Genomic DNA, 22,181 nt, shown 5'->3' on the forward strand with positions numbered 1-22,181 from the left:
AGTTTTGTATGTACATTATATAACTGTATATACACATTTGACTTTGTAAATGAAGCCCATTCTGTTCATATGTTTATTTATTCATGTCATTTCGATTATAGCTATGTCTGTGTATAAACACATAGCTTCAGTTCCGGATCTGCGCTTTGTTATTTAGGCAATATAAACCCATTTATTTAAAAAAGTGTGATACTTATTTACATTGTTTCAGTTGTACAGTTTTAAATGTACATGATATACCTGTATATACACAAATTTATTTTCAAATATTTGTTTTTTAAATATTTTTTGTGGTTGCGTCTGTATATAAACACATCTGTTTCGGTTGTGTAGTAGCTTTATATGACGTTCCTGAATTAAACTACGACTTATATTCAATTGTTTGTCCTTTCATTACAATATTTATGTTGTTTTTAATACGCTGGTCAAATTGACCGGTCATGGTTGTTCTACGTATGCCTATAAACGTGGTTGTTCTAGTGTTAAAGGGATTGTTGCCTGGCCCTGACTGGATAGCAGATTCCCCAGTCTACTCAGCACTGATTGGCTGGGTGCTGTCAACGTGCTTGCGCTGGGTTTTTAATGTCATCAGAATCGCACTTTTGGAGAAGCCACTTCCTGCAGGGCAGACGTGATTGACTTTAACCACTGTGTTTGCGATTGCACTCATTTAATCAGAATAGTGCCCTAAGTCTGCTTCCTCGCGGTCCTATACGTTCAATAAACTTTGAACAAATTTTATGAACACACTATGAATAAGTTACTGAACAAACAGCACAATCAGCATTAATACATAGACTACCAGTAATTTTTAATTACTAAAACTTTTTAAAATTGATTTTACTAATACATTTTAGGACCTAATTGTAACTTAAATACTGAAACTTGCAGATACACAAACCTGCACTCAAAGTCTAAATAAAAAATACAAAGTGAGCTGTACTTTTATTCTTTTACATTTAACAGTTCACAAACCAGGCACCTGAAGTGAAGAAAAGCTCCATGCAAGTAGCTAGAATTGCTAGATGCCTGCTCCCACCCTAATCAGAGTGGAAATCTGCTCAATCGAAATCGCTCATGCGTATAGGTGGATGACAATTTTGATACTATACTGCACTAGCCTTTGAGCTACTAAACAAAAATGAAACATTTATGCAGTGTTTTAGAGATCATATATAATACTGTTAAAAAATGAAATCAAGATCGTTATTTTCTTTTATTTTAATTTCTGAGTCGTCCTACGTACACCCCCCTATAACCCTTATGAGTACAGTATTTTGGGCAAACTCGGATACGAACCTTTTGCACTTACTTTCTATTACACTCATAGGTTTTAATAAAAACATTTATTAGTGTAATGCGTGTCTGTGACAGGATTGAAAGGAGTCCCTGTCGTAATTCGCCCTCCCGACCACCAGCAGTGTTGTGTAGGGTTAACCGTGATTGGGTCAGGAGGCTGAACTCTGACCAGACAGGAAGTTCCAGGTCGGGCAGCCATCTTGGCCCAAGGTGGAACCATGCGGCCGCTGAGTCCCATCATTGCAATCAGCTGTGCTGTGCTCGTCGATTGGCTGACGTGGGGCAGCGTGCTGGGCGAGGGGTGGGACTCGGCAGTATTTAAGCAGTGTGGTTTTGCCATTCGGTCTCCCTGTCCTGAACTGAAAACACGGAAGAGACGCGCTGTGCTTTGTTGTTTTGCTTTTACAAATCTGCTGTAATTCAGACTCCTGATACTTTAGAAAACCTTGGTGAATTACCACGGTGGGGAAAAAACCCAGGACTAATCATTATTCCTTGGAAGGGAGCTAAGAGGCGGTGAGAGGAAACCCAGAGCTTCCTTTGTTGTTGTATTTGTAACGCAATGTTTTTGTTTACTCTTTTTATTTGAAACCTGAGTTTACCATTGCTGGTATTCCAGGTGGCTTTCTTGTTTGTTTTCTGCAATACTGGACTGTTTATTTTCATTGTGTGTTAAAATAAAATCCTGCCCAGATACCATTGTTGGTACAGGGCTCCAGGACTAAACGTCACTTCCGGCTCCTGTGTGCTGTCATTTCTGGTCCTTCCCTAAGCTCCACCCACTACCCTCCCACAGTGTCTTAAAGATTTTTAACCGCATACATGCTGTGGCTGACCTGCCTATGCCTTTAAGCCTTAAGGGTTTATTGCTTATGTTGGCCATCATCTGTTGGATAACACAGTGGAGACCGCTGAATTCAAACCAAAAGCCAAGAACAGACTGAAAAAGTTACCTGTCTGGAGTCTGAATGAATAAAAAGAAAGAGGAGCAGCACTTTAATGCAAACAAGACAACCTTTGCAGATAAGTGACGCTGTTAATTGTTTCATCTGGTCGATGCTGCAACTTGATATTTTGTTTAGTTAGGAACCCTGGAGCTAGCTTGTTTTACGTTTGGAGAATTATATTGTTTTTTATATTTTAAGAATTATATTGTTTTTTATATTTGAAGTAAATTAAAATAAACTAGGTGCTATGATGACCTATGTTTAACTAACTATTAACAAAGTGAGTTATCATTTGTGGCTCTGATTACCACCCACTTTTGATAAGCTGCGATATATCTATTTTGTGTTGTTTTTTTTCTGTGTATGTGTGGACAGGGCTGGCGTGGCTATGTTCCAGTGTCTGGGATTAGGATACTGTTCTGTAGGAACCGCCTGACCGTCACAATGCGTGTTTGTTTGGTTTACTGTACTGGTGATTGGGGGACATTTTGAATGTCAGGTTATTGTGTGGAAGTCCATCACTTACTGTCACGTTAACACAAACACACCTGTTCTAAGCAGTGGCAACTGATGACACGGCTTAGTCTACCACTAGGATACTGAAGCCTACCAGACCACAGATGGAATTCTGAGCAAACCGCATTACTCATGGAAAGGAAAACGTTTGTATTCATTAGCAACAAAAACTAGTGCTGCATAAAATCATTATTTATAATGGTACGAGATGGGCTTCACCAGACTGTAAAGCCCTCTTCTTCAGGTTCTATTCCTTAAATATAAGGATTAGTTCATTAATATAGGATTAGGTCTGTGTAGTGTATTTTTCAATCATCATTAATGGTAACATTACCAGTGGCTTCTTGTCCAGAAACAAAATGGAACATAACATGTTTGAAAATCAGACCCCCTTCCCTTTTATTCATGTTTTAGTCAGCTGATAAAAATGTGCATTTATCTAGTTTCCTGCAATCTGTCACCCCCTAAATAAACTTCCAATGCTGTCATCATAACACACTTCCTTCTTTCACTGTGTCGTCTTACAATGTGTTTGAAACAGTAATAAAACAAACAACATCAATATTAATGATTGATAAACAAAGTAAAACATCCAATTAGGGGAATCAATTCTTAATGAAAACAACAGCTGTGAATAATATTTAACCTACATGTATTCATGACTTATTTCTAAATTGGATTAGTAGATTATTATTATAATATATTTTATTTACATTAAGTTATTTCATTGTAGTACATATTTCTGGGCAATAATTCTACCTCTGTTCAGCCCAGCTGCTTGATATTAAAATATGATCTCATAAATTTCAGAAAAGAAATAATTCAAAGTTCACATGATGGGCACTTGACAGCGCCCTGTTATATCATGTCTGCACTTGACACATCAGTGAATGGGAGGCCTCAGTGTAGCAATGATGTATAATTTAAAAATCAATACATAAATATCAAATTATTTCGGAAGCTCCTCATCAGCCCCACTGGAGCAAATTCAACATTTAAATTGCCTGTTTTATAACATATAATAAAATAAATACAATGTCCAGTTATTTATACCTACAACATGTACTGTATGTGAAATAAACAATTCAAATTAACCCTAAAAAAACATGTAAAATAGAGGTAAAGGAGTGATAACCAATGCCTTTAAATCACGTTTCTTATTAGCATCAGCAACATTATCACAGTTGTTTCAGAATATGTAGATTTGCTAATGCAGTGTGATTTAATAAAAACTACTTCACTGCTGTAAGTCACATGTCCTGTTTGCAGATAGACAACAGACTTAAGCCTCCAGGAAGCTACAGAAACCTATTTAAGCGCTGTTTTTAAGTAGAAAACATGTTTTGTTAATTTAAAAAATATATAACCCAACAACTAATCACATAACCTTGTCCTTGCCTGTGACAAGAGGTCTCATTTTACTGTCCTTCCTAATGTGAAAGCATTAATATAATGTTAAAAATATAAGATGTATAATTAATAAGTCTGTTCTTTTTTTCTGTTCATGTGAGGTCTGGTTTGATCTCTGTTGTAATCTCCAGAAGTGTTGCAGCAATCTGGCTGTTAAATGAAGGAGCCTTTAAAATATAGAGGCAGAAAAGGAGTGTCAGTGTTTCATCTGAGGATTTTTCAGCAATGTGTCATAAAACATACAGTAAGGTTAACTTTTAAAAATACATTTTAGAAATCATGTTTCTTGCCATTAGTTGTACTTGTAATTGTCAGCCTTGTTTCTGAAACTGGTGACACAGGGTTCTGATTTCTAGTATGAAATATGTTTTATCACTGAGATACAAATATATCAATACATTGAATGTTATAATATCCTTCAACAATGTTGGGTAGCTATTATAAAATCAGTGATATTTTCTTAATCAGTTATCAAAATACATTTTTTAAAAAAGTTAAAAAAGAAATGTAGCAGTGGTACTAGAACACATTAATAATGGAACACATGTAAAATAATATGATACAGCTGTGTACCAAATATTAAGAAATAACTCAAAGTGATCTCCGGCATCTTAGAAAGTAATACTATGTCAATGCGTTGGCCATATTAGGTAAGAAGTCAATTTCATGAGCACCAACACATTTAGGGTTTATATAATCCCTCAAATTATGAAGTCACTACAAGGTAAAGGTAGCTTTAGCTGGGACAGGACCTTTCTCCCCCTTAAAACCTACTTGCCACTATATGGGCCAAGGTATACTCCAGTTACTACTTGCATTAGTTTGAGATTAAGACCAAGTTCAAGCTCTTCCTCTATATCAGCAGGAAAGCAATTTATATATACACTGCTGTGCAAAAGTCTTGTTGCATGTTGCATTTTTCTACCCTGATGCATTTTACAATTTACTGAAAGCCTCCACTAGTGTTTTCTACTGTTATAACAACCTTGACTTGCATGAAGAAGGAAAAACAATGAGTGAAATAGCTCACTTGATTTTCAAGGTGTGGTATCCGAAGCATAATCAACAAGTACAGAGAAACATCATCTGTAATTGACATACCCAGGACAGGAAGACCCAAAAAGCTGTCTAACAAGGATGAGCAATACTTGGATAATGTCCTTAAGGAATAGAAAGAAGGCAAGCATTGAATTGACAACAGCATTGGCACAGGTGTCGTTGTCCATCCATCAACAGTCCAAAGCACCTTTGACCATTGTTCCATAGTCCAATTAATGTGTTCTTGAGCATATTGTAGCCTTTTAGTCTTGTTTCCCTTTCTTAACAGAGGTATTCTTACTGCAACACATCCTTTGTCCTGATTTCAAGAGTGATCTTCGTACTGTTGATTTGATGGACAACGACACCTGTGATGTTTCTCTGTATTTGTTGATTATGCATCAGATACCACACCTTGAAAATTGAGTGAGGCAAGCTAGCTTGCCCGAGTTACGCCGGTCCTCAAAAAACCCTCCCTTGACCCGGCTGATTTATCTAATTTCTATCCCATCTTCAATCTCCCTTTACTCTCAAAAACTCTCGAAAGGGCTGTAGCCAGTCAGCTGATGAAACATCTCATAGACAACAATCTGCTTGAATCTCTACAGTCTGGTTTCCGGCCACATCACAGTACTGAAACTGCTCTGCTCCGGACTGTGAATGATCTCCTGCTCAATGCTGATGTTGGTGCTCCCTCTGTGCTTGTGCTCCTTAACCTAACAGCTGCTTTTGACACCAAAAATCATGGCATTCTTCTTGACCGCCTTCAGAAGTATGCTGGGATCTGTGAAACCTGTCTCTCCTGGATGTCCTCTTACCTATCCAGACGTATGCAGTCTGTCTTCTATAATGGAAGCAGTGGTGTTGCAAATCTGCTCACTTGTGGTGTCCCCCAAGGATCTGTTCTTGGGCTCCTTCTCTTCAATATCTACATGCTTCCCTTGGGTCACCTAATCTGCCAACACAGCCTCATGTTTCACTCCTATGCTGATGACACCCAGCTCTACTTAAAACTCGACCCTGGAAGCCCCTCTGCCATGGTCCGGCTCTCGGCTTGCATTCAAGACATAGAGGCCTGGATGTCTGTCAATTTTCTTCAGCTGAACACTAGCAAATCTGAACTTCTGGTAGGATCTAAAACTCAACTTAAGAATCTAAATATAGCTGCCCTGAACCTCAGAAACTGTCTGCTGCTGCCTTCCCCCACAGTACGAAGCCTTGCTGTACTTCTTAACAGCAACCTTTTCTTTGATACCCACATCTCCGTAGTCAAATCTTCCTTCTACCATCTTCAAAACATCTCTAAAGTCCGTCCCTACCTTTCCCTCCTGGATGCGGAGATACTTTGTCATGCATTTGTTTCCTCTCGACTAGACTACTACAGCTATCTATATAGTGGTCTCCCGGCATGTACCAAAAACCGACTGCAGCTAGTCCAGAATGCCGCTGCCAGGATCCTTACCAGATGGCTACCTGTGACGTTCAGGATTATTTTCCAAACTCTCCTGCTCACCTACAATGCCCTTCATCACACAGGTCCCGTACCTCCTCAACCTGCTGACCCGCTATGTCCCTGCCCGCAAGCTGAGGTCCTCTGACTCTGGTCTGCTTGTTATCCCCAAGCAAAAGTGCACCACACTTGGAGAACGCTCGTTTAGCTTCATGGCTCTGACTCTTTCCCACCTTTGGTGCGTGATACGCCCACCGTCGCTCGCTTTAAATCAACTCTCAAGACCCACCTGTTATCTCTTGCTTTCCATGCTCTTTAAGCCTGATATCTGCTATTAGTTGCTGCTACTATTTGCTATTATCAAGTATTATGCACTTTCCACTGTATTTAATGTACTATTTCATGTATTATGCTACTGTCATGTATTATGCACTTTCCACTGTATTTCATGTATTATGCTTTTTTTTTTTAATGTGTATCATGTATTATGCATTTCTCTGTATTTAAAGTATTATGGATTTTCTTGTTGTTACTGCATCTTGTAAAGCGCTTTGTGATGGTGGTCCACTATGAAATGCGCTTATAAAATAAAGATTGATTGATTTCACTCAATGTTTTTCCTTCTTTATGCAAGTCAAGGTTGTTATAATAGTAGAAAACACTAGTGGAGGCTTTGACTAAATTGTTAATGGTCATAATGCACCAGAGTATAAAAATGCAACATGGCGAAGACCTTTGCACAGCAGTGTGTGTGTTAACTTCGAGCCTTATACTGTGTGTGTATGGATTGTGCTTGTTTTGAAAAGGCAGTGCTGCTTTTCTATTCCTGAACACCTAATTTTATTGTTGACAAGAGTTCGTGCAGGATACAGCAGGCAGTGGCAATTCTGGGAACGAACTAATGCTGCACTTCAGTCTGTTTCATCAGTATCCGCCACCTCCCTTTCAAGTGCCCACTACCTGTATTTGCCCGCATGTGGTGTTGAATGCTTCCTCAGCAGCTGTCAGCCGTCGGGACGGGTAGGGTTTCTAAGCCAGTACACGCAGCATCACCTGATCCCCTATATGCTTTATTGCCTGAATGAAAGGGAAATATATTGTAGCGATCTAGCACAGGCAGGCACATCACACAGGGCGAGGCAATCCACACACAGGCGGAGGGCGGGCATGAACCCGGGACCTCCCGCTCTGAAGCATAGCACCGATACCGTTGTACAAACAGCAGGCTCCTTTGCAAGAAGCGTATATCGGGCTTATGTCTTCATGTGTGATTACGTCACCTACCAGCCCTGCTGCAGCCTTCCCCTGTGCATGCCACAATATAAAACGTCTCCGCCGGTTTTCAGCCATGGTGATCTGCAACACCTGGTGATCTGCAACACCTCCAAGTTCATTTTTAATTAATGAGTCCTAAGGTAAATTACTTGAAACAGTATTCACTACTAATGACATGATACCCCACTAATGACATTTGAAAAACAATTTGGGCAAGAGGAGTAAAACACAATATTAACCAACCAGGCACAAGGTATTTTGCTTTATTACAGCAGCTTGGATTCATTTGTGTACCAGTTCTCTGCGCATAGAAACCACAGTTTCACAAAATTTCACTAGTAATCTTCAAAAACAGCAAGAGTACTTTACACATAGCTAATTTACATATCAACCCCCACCTTTCCCATTCATTTGCATGACATCGGGTGAAAAGCCTGGTTTACTCAAGTAAAATAAACTGAGCGAATGGAAACCCCAAAAAGCATTTTACATGAGACAAAAAAAAAAAAAAACACGCATGGAAACTCCACCATTGATAACCATAGTCACTATGGCAATAAACATGACAATACAGATAGAAGGACTTATTAATCCAGTAAAAGTATTTTGCATTGACTATCAAACGTTGCTGAATAGGCCTAGTAATTGTAAAATATGTGAAGAAATTAACTCATTACCACTGTTCCCAAATACAAGGTTTTATCAGCATCAGCTGATATGAAAGTACTATTGAACTCCTGTCTTATGAATAAGTATTGTTTTTATTATTAGCATTATTACTAGTAGCAGTTTGACTACTTTATACAAGGCTGTTACAAGATAAATTATATGCAAACATATACAATATAAATATAATAACATAGGGTGTTGTAAACAATAAATACTTTCATACTGTATACTATAACTACGCTATATACATACACTGGTCGTTAGACACCACTGGTAAATAAATGTTAGGGGCTCCCATGTCATTGTAAATGCAATTTTCAATGCTTTAACATCCAACCAGTTAGTTCAGATCAGTCAATTTTGTTGGACGCATGCAATGCCTCCGCTGTAAGCTGATGCAAAATTTTAAAATAAATAAATAAATATATATATATATATATATATATATATATATATATATATATATATATATATATATATATATATATATATATATACACACACAGTGCCTTGCATAAGTATTCACCCCCCTTGGACTTTTCCACATTTTGTAGTGTTACAACCTCGAATTAAAATGGATTTAATTAGGAATTTTTGTCACTGATCTACAAAAAATAGTCCATAATGTCAAAGTGGGGAAAAAATCTACATATTTTTCAAAATTATTTACAAATAAACTGAAAAGTCTTGATTGCATAAGTATTCACCCCCTTTGCTGTGACACCCCTAAATAAGTTCTGGTGCAACCAATTGCCTTCAGAAGTCACATAATTAGTTGAATGGAGTCCACCTGTGTGCAATTAAAGTGTCACATGATCTCAGATTAAATACACCTGTTTCTGGAAAGCCCCAGAGTTTGTTAGAGAGCATATCTAAACAAACAGCATCATAATGACCAAGGAGCTGTCAAAACAAGTCTGAGATAAAGTTCTGGAGAAGCACCAATCAGGGTTGGGTTATAAAAAAATATCCCAAACTTTGAACATCCCCCGGAGCACTGTTAAATCCATTATTAAAAAATGGAAAGAATATGGCACAACCGTAACTCTGCCTAGAGAAGGCCGTCCACCAAAACTCAGTGACCAGGTAAGGAGGGCATTAGTCAGAGAAGCAACCAAGAGGCCAATGGTAACTCTGAAGGAGCTGGAGAGATCCACAGCTGTGATGGGAGAAACCGTCCATGGGACACTATAACCCGGACGCTCCACAAAGCTGGGCTTTATGGAAGAGTGGCGAGAAGAAAGCCCATATCAAATCCTGGTTGGATTTTGCCAAAAGGCATGTGGGAGACACAGCAAACATGTGGAAAAAAGGTTCTCTGATCTGATGAGACCAAAATTAAACTTTTTGGCCTTAGCGCAAAATGCTATGTGTGACGCAAAGCCAACACTGCTCATCACTCTGAGAATACCATCCCCACGGTGAAGCATGGTGGTGGCAGCATCATGTTATTGGGATGCTTTTCATCGGCAGGGAGTGGGAAACTGGTCAGGATTGAGGGCAAGATGGATGGAGCCAAATACAGGGAAATTCTAGGAGGAAAACCTGTTTCAGTCCGCAAGAGACCTGGGACTGGGGCGGAGGTTCACCTTCCAGCAGGACAATGACCCTAAACACACTTGGTTTAAAAACAAGAACCTGAATGTCTTAGAATGGCCCAGTCAAAGCCCAAACCTCAATCCGAATGAGAGTCTGTGGCAAGACTTGAAAATTGCTGTTCACCAACGGTCCCCATCCAACTTGACAGAGCTAGAGCAATTTTGCCAAGAATGGGCAAAAATGGCAGGATCCAGATGTGCAAAGCTGGTAGAGACTTACCCAAAAAGACTCACAGCTGTAATTGCTGCCAAAGGTGCTTCTACCAAGTATTGACTCAGGGGGGTGAATACTTATGCAACCAACAAATGTCTTTTTTTTTTTTTGTTAAATTAACTTTTGTGTTTACTATGTTGTGTAAATCAAAATGTAAAAATCCCAATTAAATCCATTTTAATTCCAGGTTGTAACACTACAAAATGTGGAAAAGTCCAAGGTGGGTGAATACTTATGCAAGGCACTGTTTATATATATATATATATATATATATATATATATATATATATATATATATATATATATATATATATAGTAACGTAGACTCTCTGTTATCGGCTTGTTTGCCCTTTAAAAACACAGACCCAGACCCAGAACTGCACAATAAAGCACTTGTGTACTTTTTTATTACAAAACAAAAATAAACAAAACAAAAACCTAGCTCAAACGTAGAGCCTCACTATACACTTAGCGACTGTAAAAAAAAACAAAAAGAAAACAATATATATATATAATATATTATATACTGCTTTTAGCGAAAATGATCAAGAAAAACGAGTAATAAGGCACTGTTAAGTTCTAGTCACCTTGTTACAAAAAGGATATTGCTGCTCTACAAAGAGTGCAAAGAAGAGCGACCAGAATTATCCCGGGTTTAAAAGGCATGTCGTATGCAGACAGGCTAAAATAACTGAATCTATTCAGTCTTGAACAAAGAAAACTACGCGGTGATCTGCAAGCATTCAAAATTTTAAAAGGTATTGACTATGTCGACCCAGGGGACTTTTTCGATCTGAAAAAAGAAACAAGGACCAGGGGTCACAAATGGAGATTAGATAAAGGGGCAATCAGAACAGAAAATAGGAGGCACTTTTTTACACAGAGAATTGTGAGGGTATGAAACCAACTCCCCAGTAATGTTGTTGAAGCTGACACCCTGGGATCCTTCAAGAAGCTGCTTGATGAGATTCTGGGATCAATAAGCTACTAACAACCAAGCGAGCAAGATGGGCTGAATGGCCTCCTCTCGTTTGTAAACTTTCTTATGTTCTTATGACTAAGGTACTGCACTCAAGGCAGACCTTTCCCGAAGTACGCTAAATTAATTGCATATTTTATTATTGTTTAGTTTATTTCTTTCCACGCTACATGCCTTTAATGAAGCTATAATTAGCCATTTTAAACCACGTCAGTTTCTTAATTGAATGATATTTTCTGACGAGGAAGAAATTAGCTCAAAACTATTTTTCTAGCTATACAATCCTTAAAGGAAATGTATCACTTTACTGTGTAAAGGATGTAGTCACCACACTACACGCCGTCGGTTTCATGAAGACAGTCTGTCTGGAGACACACCTCCTTTTTAAATCTTGCAAACACCACTGCAGAATTAGGAAAGAAACAATTGAGAGGATTAATTATGCGTTTACATTAAAAGGGTCGCTATTTAAATTACAATCAGGTAATACACAGCAGCAAACCTGTTTTAAGCAACGAGTCAGTCAACACACCTTTATCAGTGTTTCATATTTTATCCTGGTTATTATTATAATGCCAGTAAAGTGCTAAACTTAATTTGTGGAGTGCTGTACATGGTATTACTCTCACAGGACATTGCTGGACTTTTACTAAACTTTCATATTTTTATTGTTATTGTAAATGCCAGCAATAAGCTAAACAGGTCTTTTCAAAAAACCTACATGCAAGTTTTAATCGCGCTACTATAGTGCATTCATGACGTGTCACGTGCAAATGACGCATGATTGTGCTCGTTCCAAAAGTGCACGGCAAAAAAAGCGCGCTAAGTGGCCTCATTAGTCCCATAGCAACAAACTCCACAGTCATGCAAAATACTTAACGATAGACTTTCAAGAAATAACACGATACCTCCTCCACTTCCCCTATGTAAAAGAACGCTCTTCTCTGGGATACGGTCTTTCTGTCCTCCTCTGTAGCGTAAGTAAGATTTTCCTTATCCCAGTCTTACTAATACAAATCACTTAAATATCCATCCATTATTATCAATCCGCTTCTCCTGATGAGGGTCGCGGCTAAATTATATATAAATTGCATATAGAGATGTTGATTTATACCATCATTTATTCATTTCAGTGTATTATGAATGATGCATGAGAACTACTAGATCGTTATGACCAGCATTATTATCATAATAATAATACTACGAATAATGTAGCTTTTTTTCCCGCAGGATGTTTCAAGCTTCCACCCCTTCTGACAGCACGCAACACCAGATTGACCAATTGTGAATTGTTTCACAGTCTCTGTTTTACATGTGAATCCTAAGAATAATTTCTGGAAAATAACAACATACCGGACATACGCGTAAAATGGCTTTATCTCCTCAACCACAGCAGCTAGAGCGTCCAAACCAACTTTAATTTAAGGGATGCCAAATGTGAATTGTTTCACAGTCTGTGTTTTACCTGTGAAGCCTAAGAATAATTTGTGAATACAATAACATATCGCATATACACCCCACCGTCCCAGCGTCAATTAAAAGTGCTTGATATCCCCAACCACAGCAGCTAGCATTTTCAAAACAACTTTAATTTAAAGAAGACCAGTTGTGAATTGTTTCACAGCTTCTGTTTTACATGTGAATCCTAATAATAATTTGTGAAAAAAACAAATGGTTGGGGATATCAAGCCATTTTACGCATGTCAGGCTAAGTGTGTGCGCATATGCGATATGTTTTTTTTTCACATATTATTGGATTCACATGTAAAACAAAAGCTGTGAAGCAATTCACAACTGTTCTTCTTTAAATTAAAGTTGGTTTGAACGTTGTAGCTGCTGATCCAGGAGCATCGTCTGATGCGCCTGCAGTACAGAAGGATGTACCGTCTGATTGCATGCACCGCTGCCAGACAGGATCGACAATACAGCCACCTCTTGGAAAGGCTGGACCATGCTGATCAACAGCACCAAGAGGTGGTTGCGTTGCACGCTGAATTTCTGCGCACAGTAACAAGAGAACTGCAGGTGCCTACCCCAGCTCCCGCTGAGGTGGGCACCCGTTCTGCTGTGCGCAGTCCTGCCGAATCAGCGGTCAGAGAAGTTTGTACAGAGCAATACCCACTCGCTTCTGCAGCGCACAGGTGTACGGACACGTATTGGTGGCGGCTCCATGTCCACCCATACAAGTTCCACTAGTTGGTCAAACGTAGTTCTGATGACCCGAAATGTTTCAATCCATTGTTTGACAGAGAAAGACTCGTGAAGCACAACCTCCTCCCACCAAACAGAGGGACGATGATGCGCCCGCATTCGTCTTTCCTGCCGATACACAAATAGAGGTCTTTACATAGGAACGAAGTGGATGAGGGTGTCTGCTGGAAAGAAAGCTCTAGATAAGAAAGCAATAGATGCACGATTCCTTTCCTGCAAACCCATTGCATGGGGCTGAAGGAGTTCTTCCCATACAAGACTTAATCTAGCCAGTGTTTGTCCATCCATTTTTGTCGTAACTACGTTGTAAGTAGGCCTATGATTTTATATACCCTTATAACTAATTAGCAAACACACAAATTATGTATTTATTATATTAACAGCGTTTCTGTAAGTTTCCACATTTTCTGCATAATTAATTTTAATATTTCAACAAAGTACCTATGTTTGAAACCAACACATCATGAGTTGTTTTTTTTTTTTTTTTTTTTAATTTAGTCGTCGCCAATTATTTTTACCCCGGTTTTCACCCCAATTTAGCATGCCCAATTATTATCTGTATCCCCGGCTCACCGCTCGCAACCCCCCCGCCGACTCAGGAAACGGAGGCTGAAACACGCGTCCTCCGAAACGTGCTCCTTCCAAGCCGTCATTTTTCGCACTGCAGATCCACAGCAATGCTACCAGACCTATAGTGCCGGAGGACAGCACAGATCTGGCGGCTCCGCTGCAGAGCCACAGGCGCCCTATCGGCCACAGGGGTCGCTGATGCGCGGTGAGCCGTGGATTCCCCTGCCGACCTAAGCCCTCCCTACCCGGGCAGCGCTCAGCCAATTGTGCGCCGCCCCCTAGGAACTCTCGGTCACGGTCAGCTGTGACATAGCCTGGGTTCGAACCTGCGATCTCCAGGCTATAGGGCACATCCTGCGAGGAGCGCCTTTACTGGATGCGCCACTCGGGAGCCCGCTCATGAGTTGTTTTTCATATATTTGTTCCACATTAACGCACATTTGAGATTATTGAACGCATAATCCTTTTGTTTAGCACATTAACAGTTACGCAGTTGGCTAAGACTGATATATATGGGTATGTGAAAGGACATCAGTAGCCTAAGAAGCATAAGAAAAGCAGTAATGGGAAATGGTGAGTGCTGTCGTTTTTTGTACACATGCTACTTCTACCATTTCTAGAACAACTAATTCTAAACAATAATAGTAATAACTATTATTATTTTCGTCTTCTTGGCAGCATGAACCGTTTTAACTGCAAGCCTTTTGCATTCTAGACAGATGGGGGTAACCTTCTCTTCATCTCTGCCTAGCGCGTAAAGCCTCATGTAAACCCCTGTGCATTATTTGAACGATATCCTTTATCGCGCAGCATCTCTTTTCAGCGCGTTTGGTGATATTTAAAAAAACCCTCCCATTATTATTTTATTATTAATTAGCTCGTTTGCATTTGGACGACTAAATTCTCTCTCTAAAATAAACTCTCATGTAAACGTGGAAGCAGAACTGTCATGACCAAAAAAGCGCGAGAGATCTGTTGTCACGCTTTTCAGTTTTTGCTTGTAAACTGCCCCTGTGTCAGTGGAAGACTGTAAATATGATTCTCACGACTGTGCTGGACATTTGGTTTTCTGAACTGTTGTAATATAATTCTTAGGTTTTCCTGCTTATTTTAATGCCAGCAATGAGCCATGTGATGCCTATAAACATGACAGGTTTGAATGTCTTCAGGTGCTTTACTTACTATTACAGCAACAAGAGTCTGATTGAGGAAAAAAAAATAAAGAATTGTGGTAATATTTATTAAATGTACTTATTTTAATTACCAACATTATATTTATGTTCAAATGCCATATTTAATTATTAATATGTTGGTAAAAAGTGGGAACAAATGGAATTGGCCTTTTTTGAAAAAAGGAATTTGGTATTCCCAAGAATGGAACAATTAGTAGACCTATTATTATTTATTTCTTAGCAGACACCCTTATCCAGGGCGACTTATAATTGTTACAAGATATCACATTATTTTGACATACAATTCCATTATTTTTTTTACACATTATTTTTTACATACAATTACCCATTTATACAGTTGGGTTTTTACTGGAGCAATCTAAAGTACCTTGCTCAAGGGTACAGCAGCAGTGTCCCCCACCTGGGATTGATGTTGTGTTTTTTTTGTTTTTTTTTAAATTAACCTTGGTTGATATCCCTTATTCTGTTATTACTTCCAAGTTAATTTCTTCAAAATTGTACAGCATTTAAAAATGCAGTGAAAAGTCAGGGTGCGAGCGTAAACAAAGGCTGCGGAGGGGCACTTGAAGGGGGTGGGGGGCATAGATCTTCTCCATATAGTAGCCTGCTATCACCATATTTAAGGTGGTACGGCTGGATTACATTATTAGATGGTAAATTCTGGTTTAAGTTTATTCTAACAATTCCTGCTTTGAAACAGTATGTTGTGTTGCTTTATGTTGAATTTATTAAATTTGTATTTGACCAAAAATATGCTAAATTACATTTTAAATCACTTACCTAGTGAAAAATATATATATAATAGAACGAGAAGTATTTTAAATGGTAAATTTAAATAATATCGTAGAGAGGTTACTCACTACAATACTTAACATGGTTATTTGGAACACAATAGAATGAAAGCGAAAACACTTTCCAAAGAAATTCTGTCTGTTTGTATTTCTCTGTGCAAATTCCGATGCAATTGAGGTTATATCTGTCAGATGAGGGGTTCCTTATGGCTATACCCACACATCAAGTCATTAAATCTGTTCTGTGTCATTTTTTATCTTAAATATTTTTTAAGTGACAAAGAGAGAAAAGCGCCATTCTGCTGTGCTGTGGTCTCCGGTATTGTGCAATACAAGGCAGACTATGTGATAGTTTGGAATATTCAGTCTATTTAAAACAGTAGGTAGCTGTTTATTTTTTTTAATTATTTTTATATATAATTGTTATTCAAATAACCTGCTACCGAATAAGACAATTTTGCTGCCTACTTTCCAGGCAGGTAGCAAATACTCACTACTGCCTTAAAAAGTTAACCTGTGTATGTATGTCATTTTATATATATATATATATATATATATATATATATATATATATATATATATATTATATATATATATATATATATATATATATATATATATATATATATATATATAGATAGATAGATAGATAGATAGATAGATAGATAGATAATGTTATTCTTGTGGAGTAAAACAACAAGACTCTAGATCAGTAGGCAAACAAACAGAACTACTATTTTCTCAGAAGACACCTAAATATATGTGAAAAAGTATTTGTAAAGCGTTTCATACTGAAAATGATGTGACAGCTTCAGGTACATTTATTTATATCTTTCGATCCATCAGTGTCAGAAAATAAATAATGTAAAGGTCATTACAAGTAGAATGATCTACCATTAGAGGTATTCAATGTAAAGGATTTGGAGAATTAAAGAAATGTGTCTGAATTCATTTAAGTATTAATGCGATTTATATCCTCAAGATGTGTTTTATGCTGTATAACGTGCGTTAAAACACTTAAGGAAAAAAAGATGTTTGTTTGATTCTAGATTCACGCATGGGTCTTTCTTCCACTCGCTAAAATATAGGTTACAAAATCCCACAGTCATGGTGTTGTAACTCAGTTTTGCACTGTGGCTTCTGCAGTTCCCTGAAGTTGATGATTTTTTTTTTGTTTCTTAGAAATGTGACAGAAGAAAATGTACAAGACAGCTGCGGTTTCAGCCAGCGCTTACAATTGACAATTCAGATTCTTTTGTAGCTCCTTCTAATTGGTTTATAAGGAGGCAGTGATAGTTCTGACATGATATCTGTCCAGCTATTTTCACTTCAAAAGCTTTCAGGTACAGGTAGTTAGTCAGGCAGTAAATTCAGAACACAGTATCTAATGAAATGTCATGTAGACAACGGGAAACATATATAGCATTGTAGAGCATTAGTAAGGGAAGCTACAGCATGTTTGTTCCATCATTTATGTAGTAAATTAATTTGAAAAAACTTCAATAACTGTAGTCACGGTATAATGAAAGTTGTAGTTAAAATCAGGATTGTAAACTTCACTTGCTGTCCTCACTTGTCCCTCTCCCTTGGCAATCCCATTTAGAACTGTATGATTATACTGCCAAATGTTTCTAGAAACAGGCAGGAAGACGTTTGAAAAGCAAACGTTTTAATTAAATGCAGCCTTATTGAAATAAACATCTCACGTTCATGTTCTCACTGGTTTCTTGCTTGGAGGTGTAAGCCAAGAAAATACAATCTTTCCTGATGCACTGTCCCCCTTCCATTAGCTTGTACCTTACATTCTGATCATTACAAATAGACAGACTAAGAATTCATTAATTTGTTAAGGGTCACTGCATGTTTTTCATTAAAAACAAATTACCGGTGTTCATAGAGGACAGCTGGCTTTCTGAGTCCTGTTAATGACTATATTTTTCTGCATCTTTATCCTGGACAATCTCCGCTTTCACTGTCCCCCTGTTCCTCTTTCCAAAGCCCCCTGTCCTTGCCCTCTACCCACCCCCCTCTCTCATGGGAGGACAGTCAAACTGACAGACAAGTGGAAGGAGGAAGTGCCAGAGACAAGCTGGCCCACTGGGAGCCCTGGAGAAATGAAAAGCGGGTAAGAGGACTATTGTCAGAGAATTACTAATACAGACGTGGCAACAGTTATTTTAATGAATGACCAGTGGTTAAACATTACCTTATTTGAATTAAATTACAGCTAAGCCACTAAGCTGTTTGAGCTTGGCTAACTGGATGTATTTTCTTTCTTGCATTAAAAAATCTTCAAACACAACTGACCTGAAGGGTTTGGTTAAGTTCATTAACACTTCACAGTTTATTGTGTTAGCTGTGTGCTAATTAAAGAGAGGTTTTTATTTGAAAGGGTGGGGATTATCAATAACATTCTGAAACTAAGTTTTTCTCTGTTCAGACCACAAAAACATGAATAGAATAAATGTGGTGTTGCCTATTAAATTCCTTCAATATTTCACTATGGTATATCATGATAACAGCATGTTTCCCATTCACACTTAATACTCTGGACTATGGAGCCTCTACTCCAGTCCCTCCTTCTGTGCATTTATTCCCTACAATCTGAGCCTTGCTTTCCTTTGCCCTTGCTTGTCTTCAAATTGTATATATTTTTTTTATTTGAATGTTTGTTTCGAGGCTGATGCCCTCAGCTGTGAGACAAGTGCAGTGTTTTCTACTTTTTTTAAATGCAGCGGCAGGGTTTGAAAACTCACCAGGCACCATTCCTGTCAGCGCTGGAGCGGAATAGCTTCCCTGTCCAGCAGGGGGGACGTGGGGAGGATATCCTGGGAGGGTTGTGCTTGCTAAATCACGACCTGAAGAATAAACCGACAAATCACCAATGTGAGCATTCACAAACTGATAGACTTGTTTATACATCTCCCAAACGCCTCTGCAAGCACCAGCCATTTGTCTAAACTTCTTTCTGAAAAAAAACTTTTGTTACTACTCTCAGCACATATTTGCTTTCACAGTGTTTCATAAATAACCAAAGCCCCATTGCCAAAATAACATATTACTGTATAAAAGTTAAAGTAACTAGCTTACCTGTTTTGCACTTTCATTAGCTACATTGAGCTCAGTAGTGCAGTTTTAAAAAGTACACATTATAGAACACATGTATTTTCATTTTAAAATATAACGGCATATCAGAGCTCCTCCAATCTGGCTTCAGGCCTAATCACAGCACTGAGACAGCTTTAGTTTGTGTCTTAAATGACCTCTTGTTAAATTCTGACTTAGGTGCACCCTCTCTGTTGCTGTCTTTGGACCTATCAGCTGCCTTCGGTATTGTCAACCACTTTATACTCTTAAATAACAGATTAAATTCTGTTGTGGTGGTAGATGGTGTTGTTCTTGCTTGGTTTGTGTCTTATCTGTCGGACAAACACAATATGTTAAATTTGGTGAATTTCCACTAGCTCACTTGGATGTTAATTCTGGTGCCCCCCCTGGGCTAAGGTTTTGGGCCCACTGCTCTATAACATCTACATCTTGCCCTTGGGTGACATCATCCGTAGACACAGTGTTTGGTTTCATTCATATGCAGATGACACACACTATATTTGAAATTGAATACTAACATTTCTTCTGATATATTAGTTTACCAAGTTGTCTTGCAGACACTGAATCTTGTATGTCTACTAAATTTTAGCAGCTAAATGTCAGTAAAACTGAACTTCTGCTTACTGACTAAAACACAATTGAAATCTCTCTTTTCTTTTCAGTTTAGTTATGGTAACTATCTAATGCAGCCTTCAGCTTCTATAAAGAGTCTTGGGGTAACTTAGATGCCACAGTGTCTTTTGAGGCACATATTTCTTCTGTTGTCAAATCCTCTTTTCTCTCTCTCACTGATGCCGAGATTTTGATCCATGCATTTGTAACCTCTAGGCTTGACTATTGTAACTCCCTATTTGCAGGCCTTCCATCCAAAGCAACTGACAGATTACAAATAGTTCAGAACGCAGCTGCCAGAATCTTGACTGGTATGAAAAAGTACCACCACATTACACCAGTCCTGGCTAAACTTCATTGGCTTCCCATCAAGTATCGAATCTCTTTTAAACTACTTCTCCTGACTTAAAGCTCACCCAATGGTCCTGCTTATCTCACTGAATTACTTTGTCCTTATCAGCCGGTTCGTACCCTTAGATCCTCCCAGGCTGGCCTGCTGGTTTATCCTGATGTGAAACGAGTTGGTCTCAGTGGTCATTCCTTTAGCCAGCTGGCTCCTGTGCTATGGAATGACCTCCCCGCTGACATCAGGAACTGCCAGTCAGTTGATCGGTTTAAAAAAGGTTTTAAGACTTATCTGTTCAGTCTCACATTTGGTTAAGACCCTTCAGAAGAGCGCCTCTAGTTGTCCTCTACTATCTGTTTGCTTTTATTACCAAATTTGCTTTCGTGTTTATGTCCTGATTATATGATTGGTTTGTTTATTTCTAGAAAGCAGGTCTGCACATTAGGCGCTATATAACTCAGAGGCGGAAAGCTGCAGTTTATATTGCTGTTTGCGCTCTTTTTTTAAAAAAAAAACACAAACACAAACAAAAACAGGAACAAAGCACGGGAACAAAATAAAGGTTTAAACAAAACACATGCTTACACAAAACACTATTGTTTAGGTTGGACATTTGCCTTCACTGTCTATTCTCCAAAACTCACCCAACATACAAAGCTTCTTGCTCCCTTTATTAGCATGTGGCTGGGGCTTGATTAACCATCAATTATTCAATCAAGGCCCCAGCCACATTCCCTACGTGGATTCTGGTAGGGATGGAATTAACCCCATCCCTGCCAAATTTAAATTAAAAATACACACTATTTTCGAATCCAGGCTATTCCTTTGCCGATCGAGGACGGGAGCTTCCAAGGGGCGGCGCACAATTGGCCAAGCGTCGCCCTGGGGGAGGGAGGGTTAGGTCGGTCAGGGTGTCCTCGGCTCACCGCGCACCAGCGACCCCTGTAGTCTGGCCGGGCGCCTGCGGGCTTGCCTGTAAGCTGCCCGAGAGCTGCGCTGTCCTCCGACGCTGTAGCTCTTGGGTGGCTGCATGGTGAGTCTGCAGTGTGAAAAAAAGCGGTCGGCTTGACGGCACACGCTTCGGAGGACAGCGTGTGTTCATCTTCGCCCTCCCGAGTCAGCGCAGGGGTGGTAGTGGTGAGCCGACCGTAATAAAATAATTGGCCATTCCAAATTGGGAGAAAATAATAAAAAATAATTGGCAACGACTAAATTTATAAAAAAAATAAAATAAAAAAAAATACACACTATTTACACCTATAGGGCTTCCACCCTGCCACAGAAGGTATGGTCCTGGAGGGCTGGTGTCCCTCCTGGTTTTTGTTCCAGCTGTACCCTAAATTACTTAGTTGGACCAATTAAGTGCTTATTAGAAGCTTAATTGGTCCAATTAATTAATTTAGTGTACAGTTAGAACAAAACCCAGGATGAACACCGGCCCTCCAGGACCAGGGCTGGATCTTCAAAGAATATTTCAAACTGCAGCCTATAATTAGTTTATGTAACTAGCTCAAATAACTTATAGTTGTAACGGCTTACTTTTTAAAAGTAACTTCCCAACACTGGACATTGTTTGAGCTGTGGTTCAGACTAGAGAAATGAACACCACTGATAAATTCCAGCAGCTCCTTATTTTCCTTGCGGTCCCCAATCCAAGTTCTATCCAGGTCTATCCTTTATTAGCTTCTGAAAACTGATGAGATGGTTGCAAATGGTAATTAATCTATTCTAAGCCTTTGCAAAGAGGCTGTGTAAACCTTTGTAGAGTACGTTTACAAAAATGCTTGAGAGAGCATGCAACTTAGAACCAAGTAGTAATTATTTAAACATCAAAATAACACAAAGAATAATAAGCATTAGCTTATATTTCTATCATTTTATCATTATAAATAATACATTATCATATGTCTAATATTGTTGGACTAACAACTTGTTGGAGAAAAGCACTGTTGTAA

The 22,181-nt window shown here is 38.7% G+C and overlaps 1 protein-coding gene across 4 annotated transcripts in view; it reads right to left on the reverse strand.

The window, feature by feature from the left end:
• pax5 (paired box 5) overlaps positions 1–22,181 on the reverse strand; it is a 158,544-nt gene that overhangs the window by 36,360 nt on the left and 100,003 nt on the right. For all 4 annotated transcript variants that reach the window (XM_034035849.3, XM_034035847.3, XM_059025908.1 and 1 more), the window contains exon 8: positions 18,917–19,018. In XM_034035849.3, coding sequence (XP_033891740.1) covers positions 18,917–19,018 — 102 coding nt within the window. The remainder of the gene's footprint in view (positions 1–18,916; positions 19,019–22,181) is intronic.

The sequence above is a fragment of the Acipenser ruthenus genome, chromosome 1 (genome assembly GCF_902713425.1).
Source record: "Acipenser ruthenus chromosome 1, fAciRut3.2 maternal haplotype, whole genome shotgun sequence".
Classification (NCBI taxonomy): Eukaryota; Metazoa; Chordata; class Actinopteri; order Acipenseriformes; family Acipenseridae; genus Acipenser; species Acipenser ruthenus.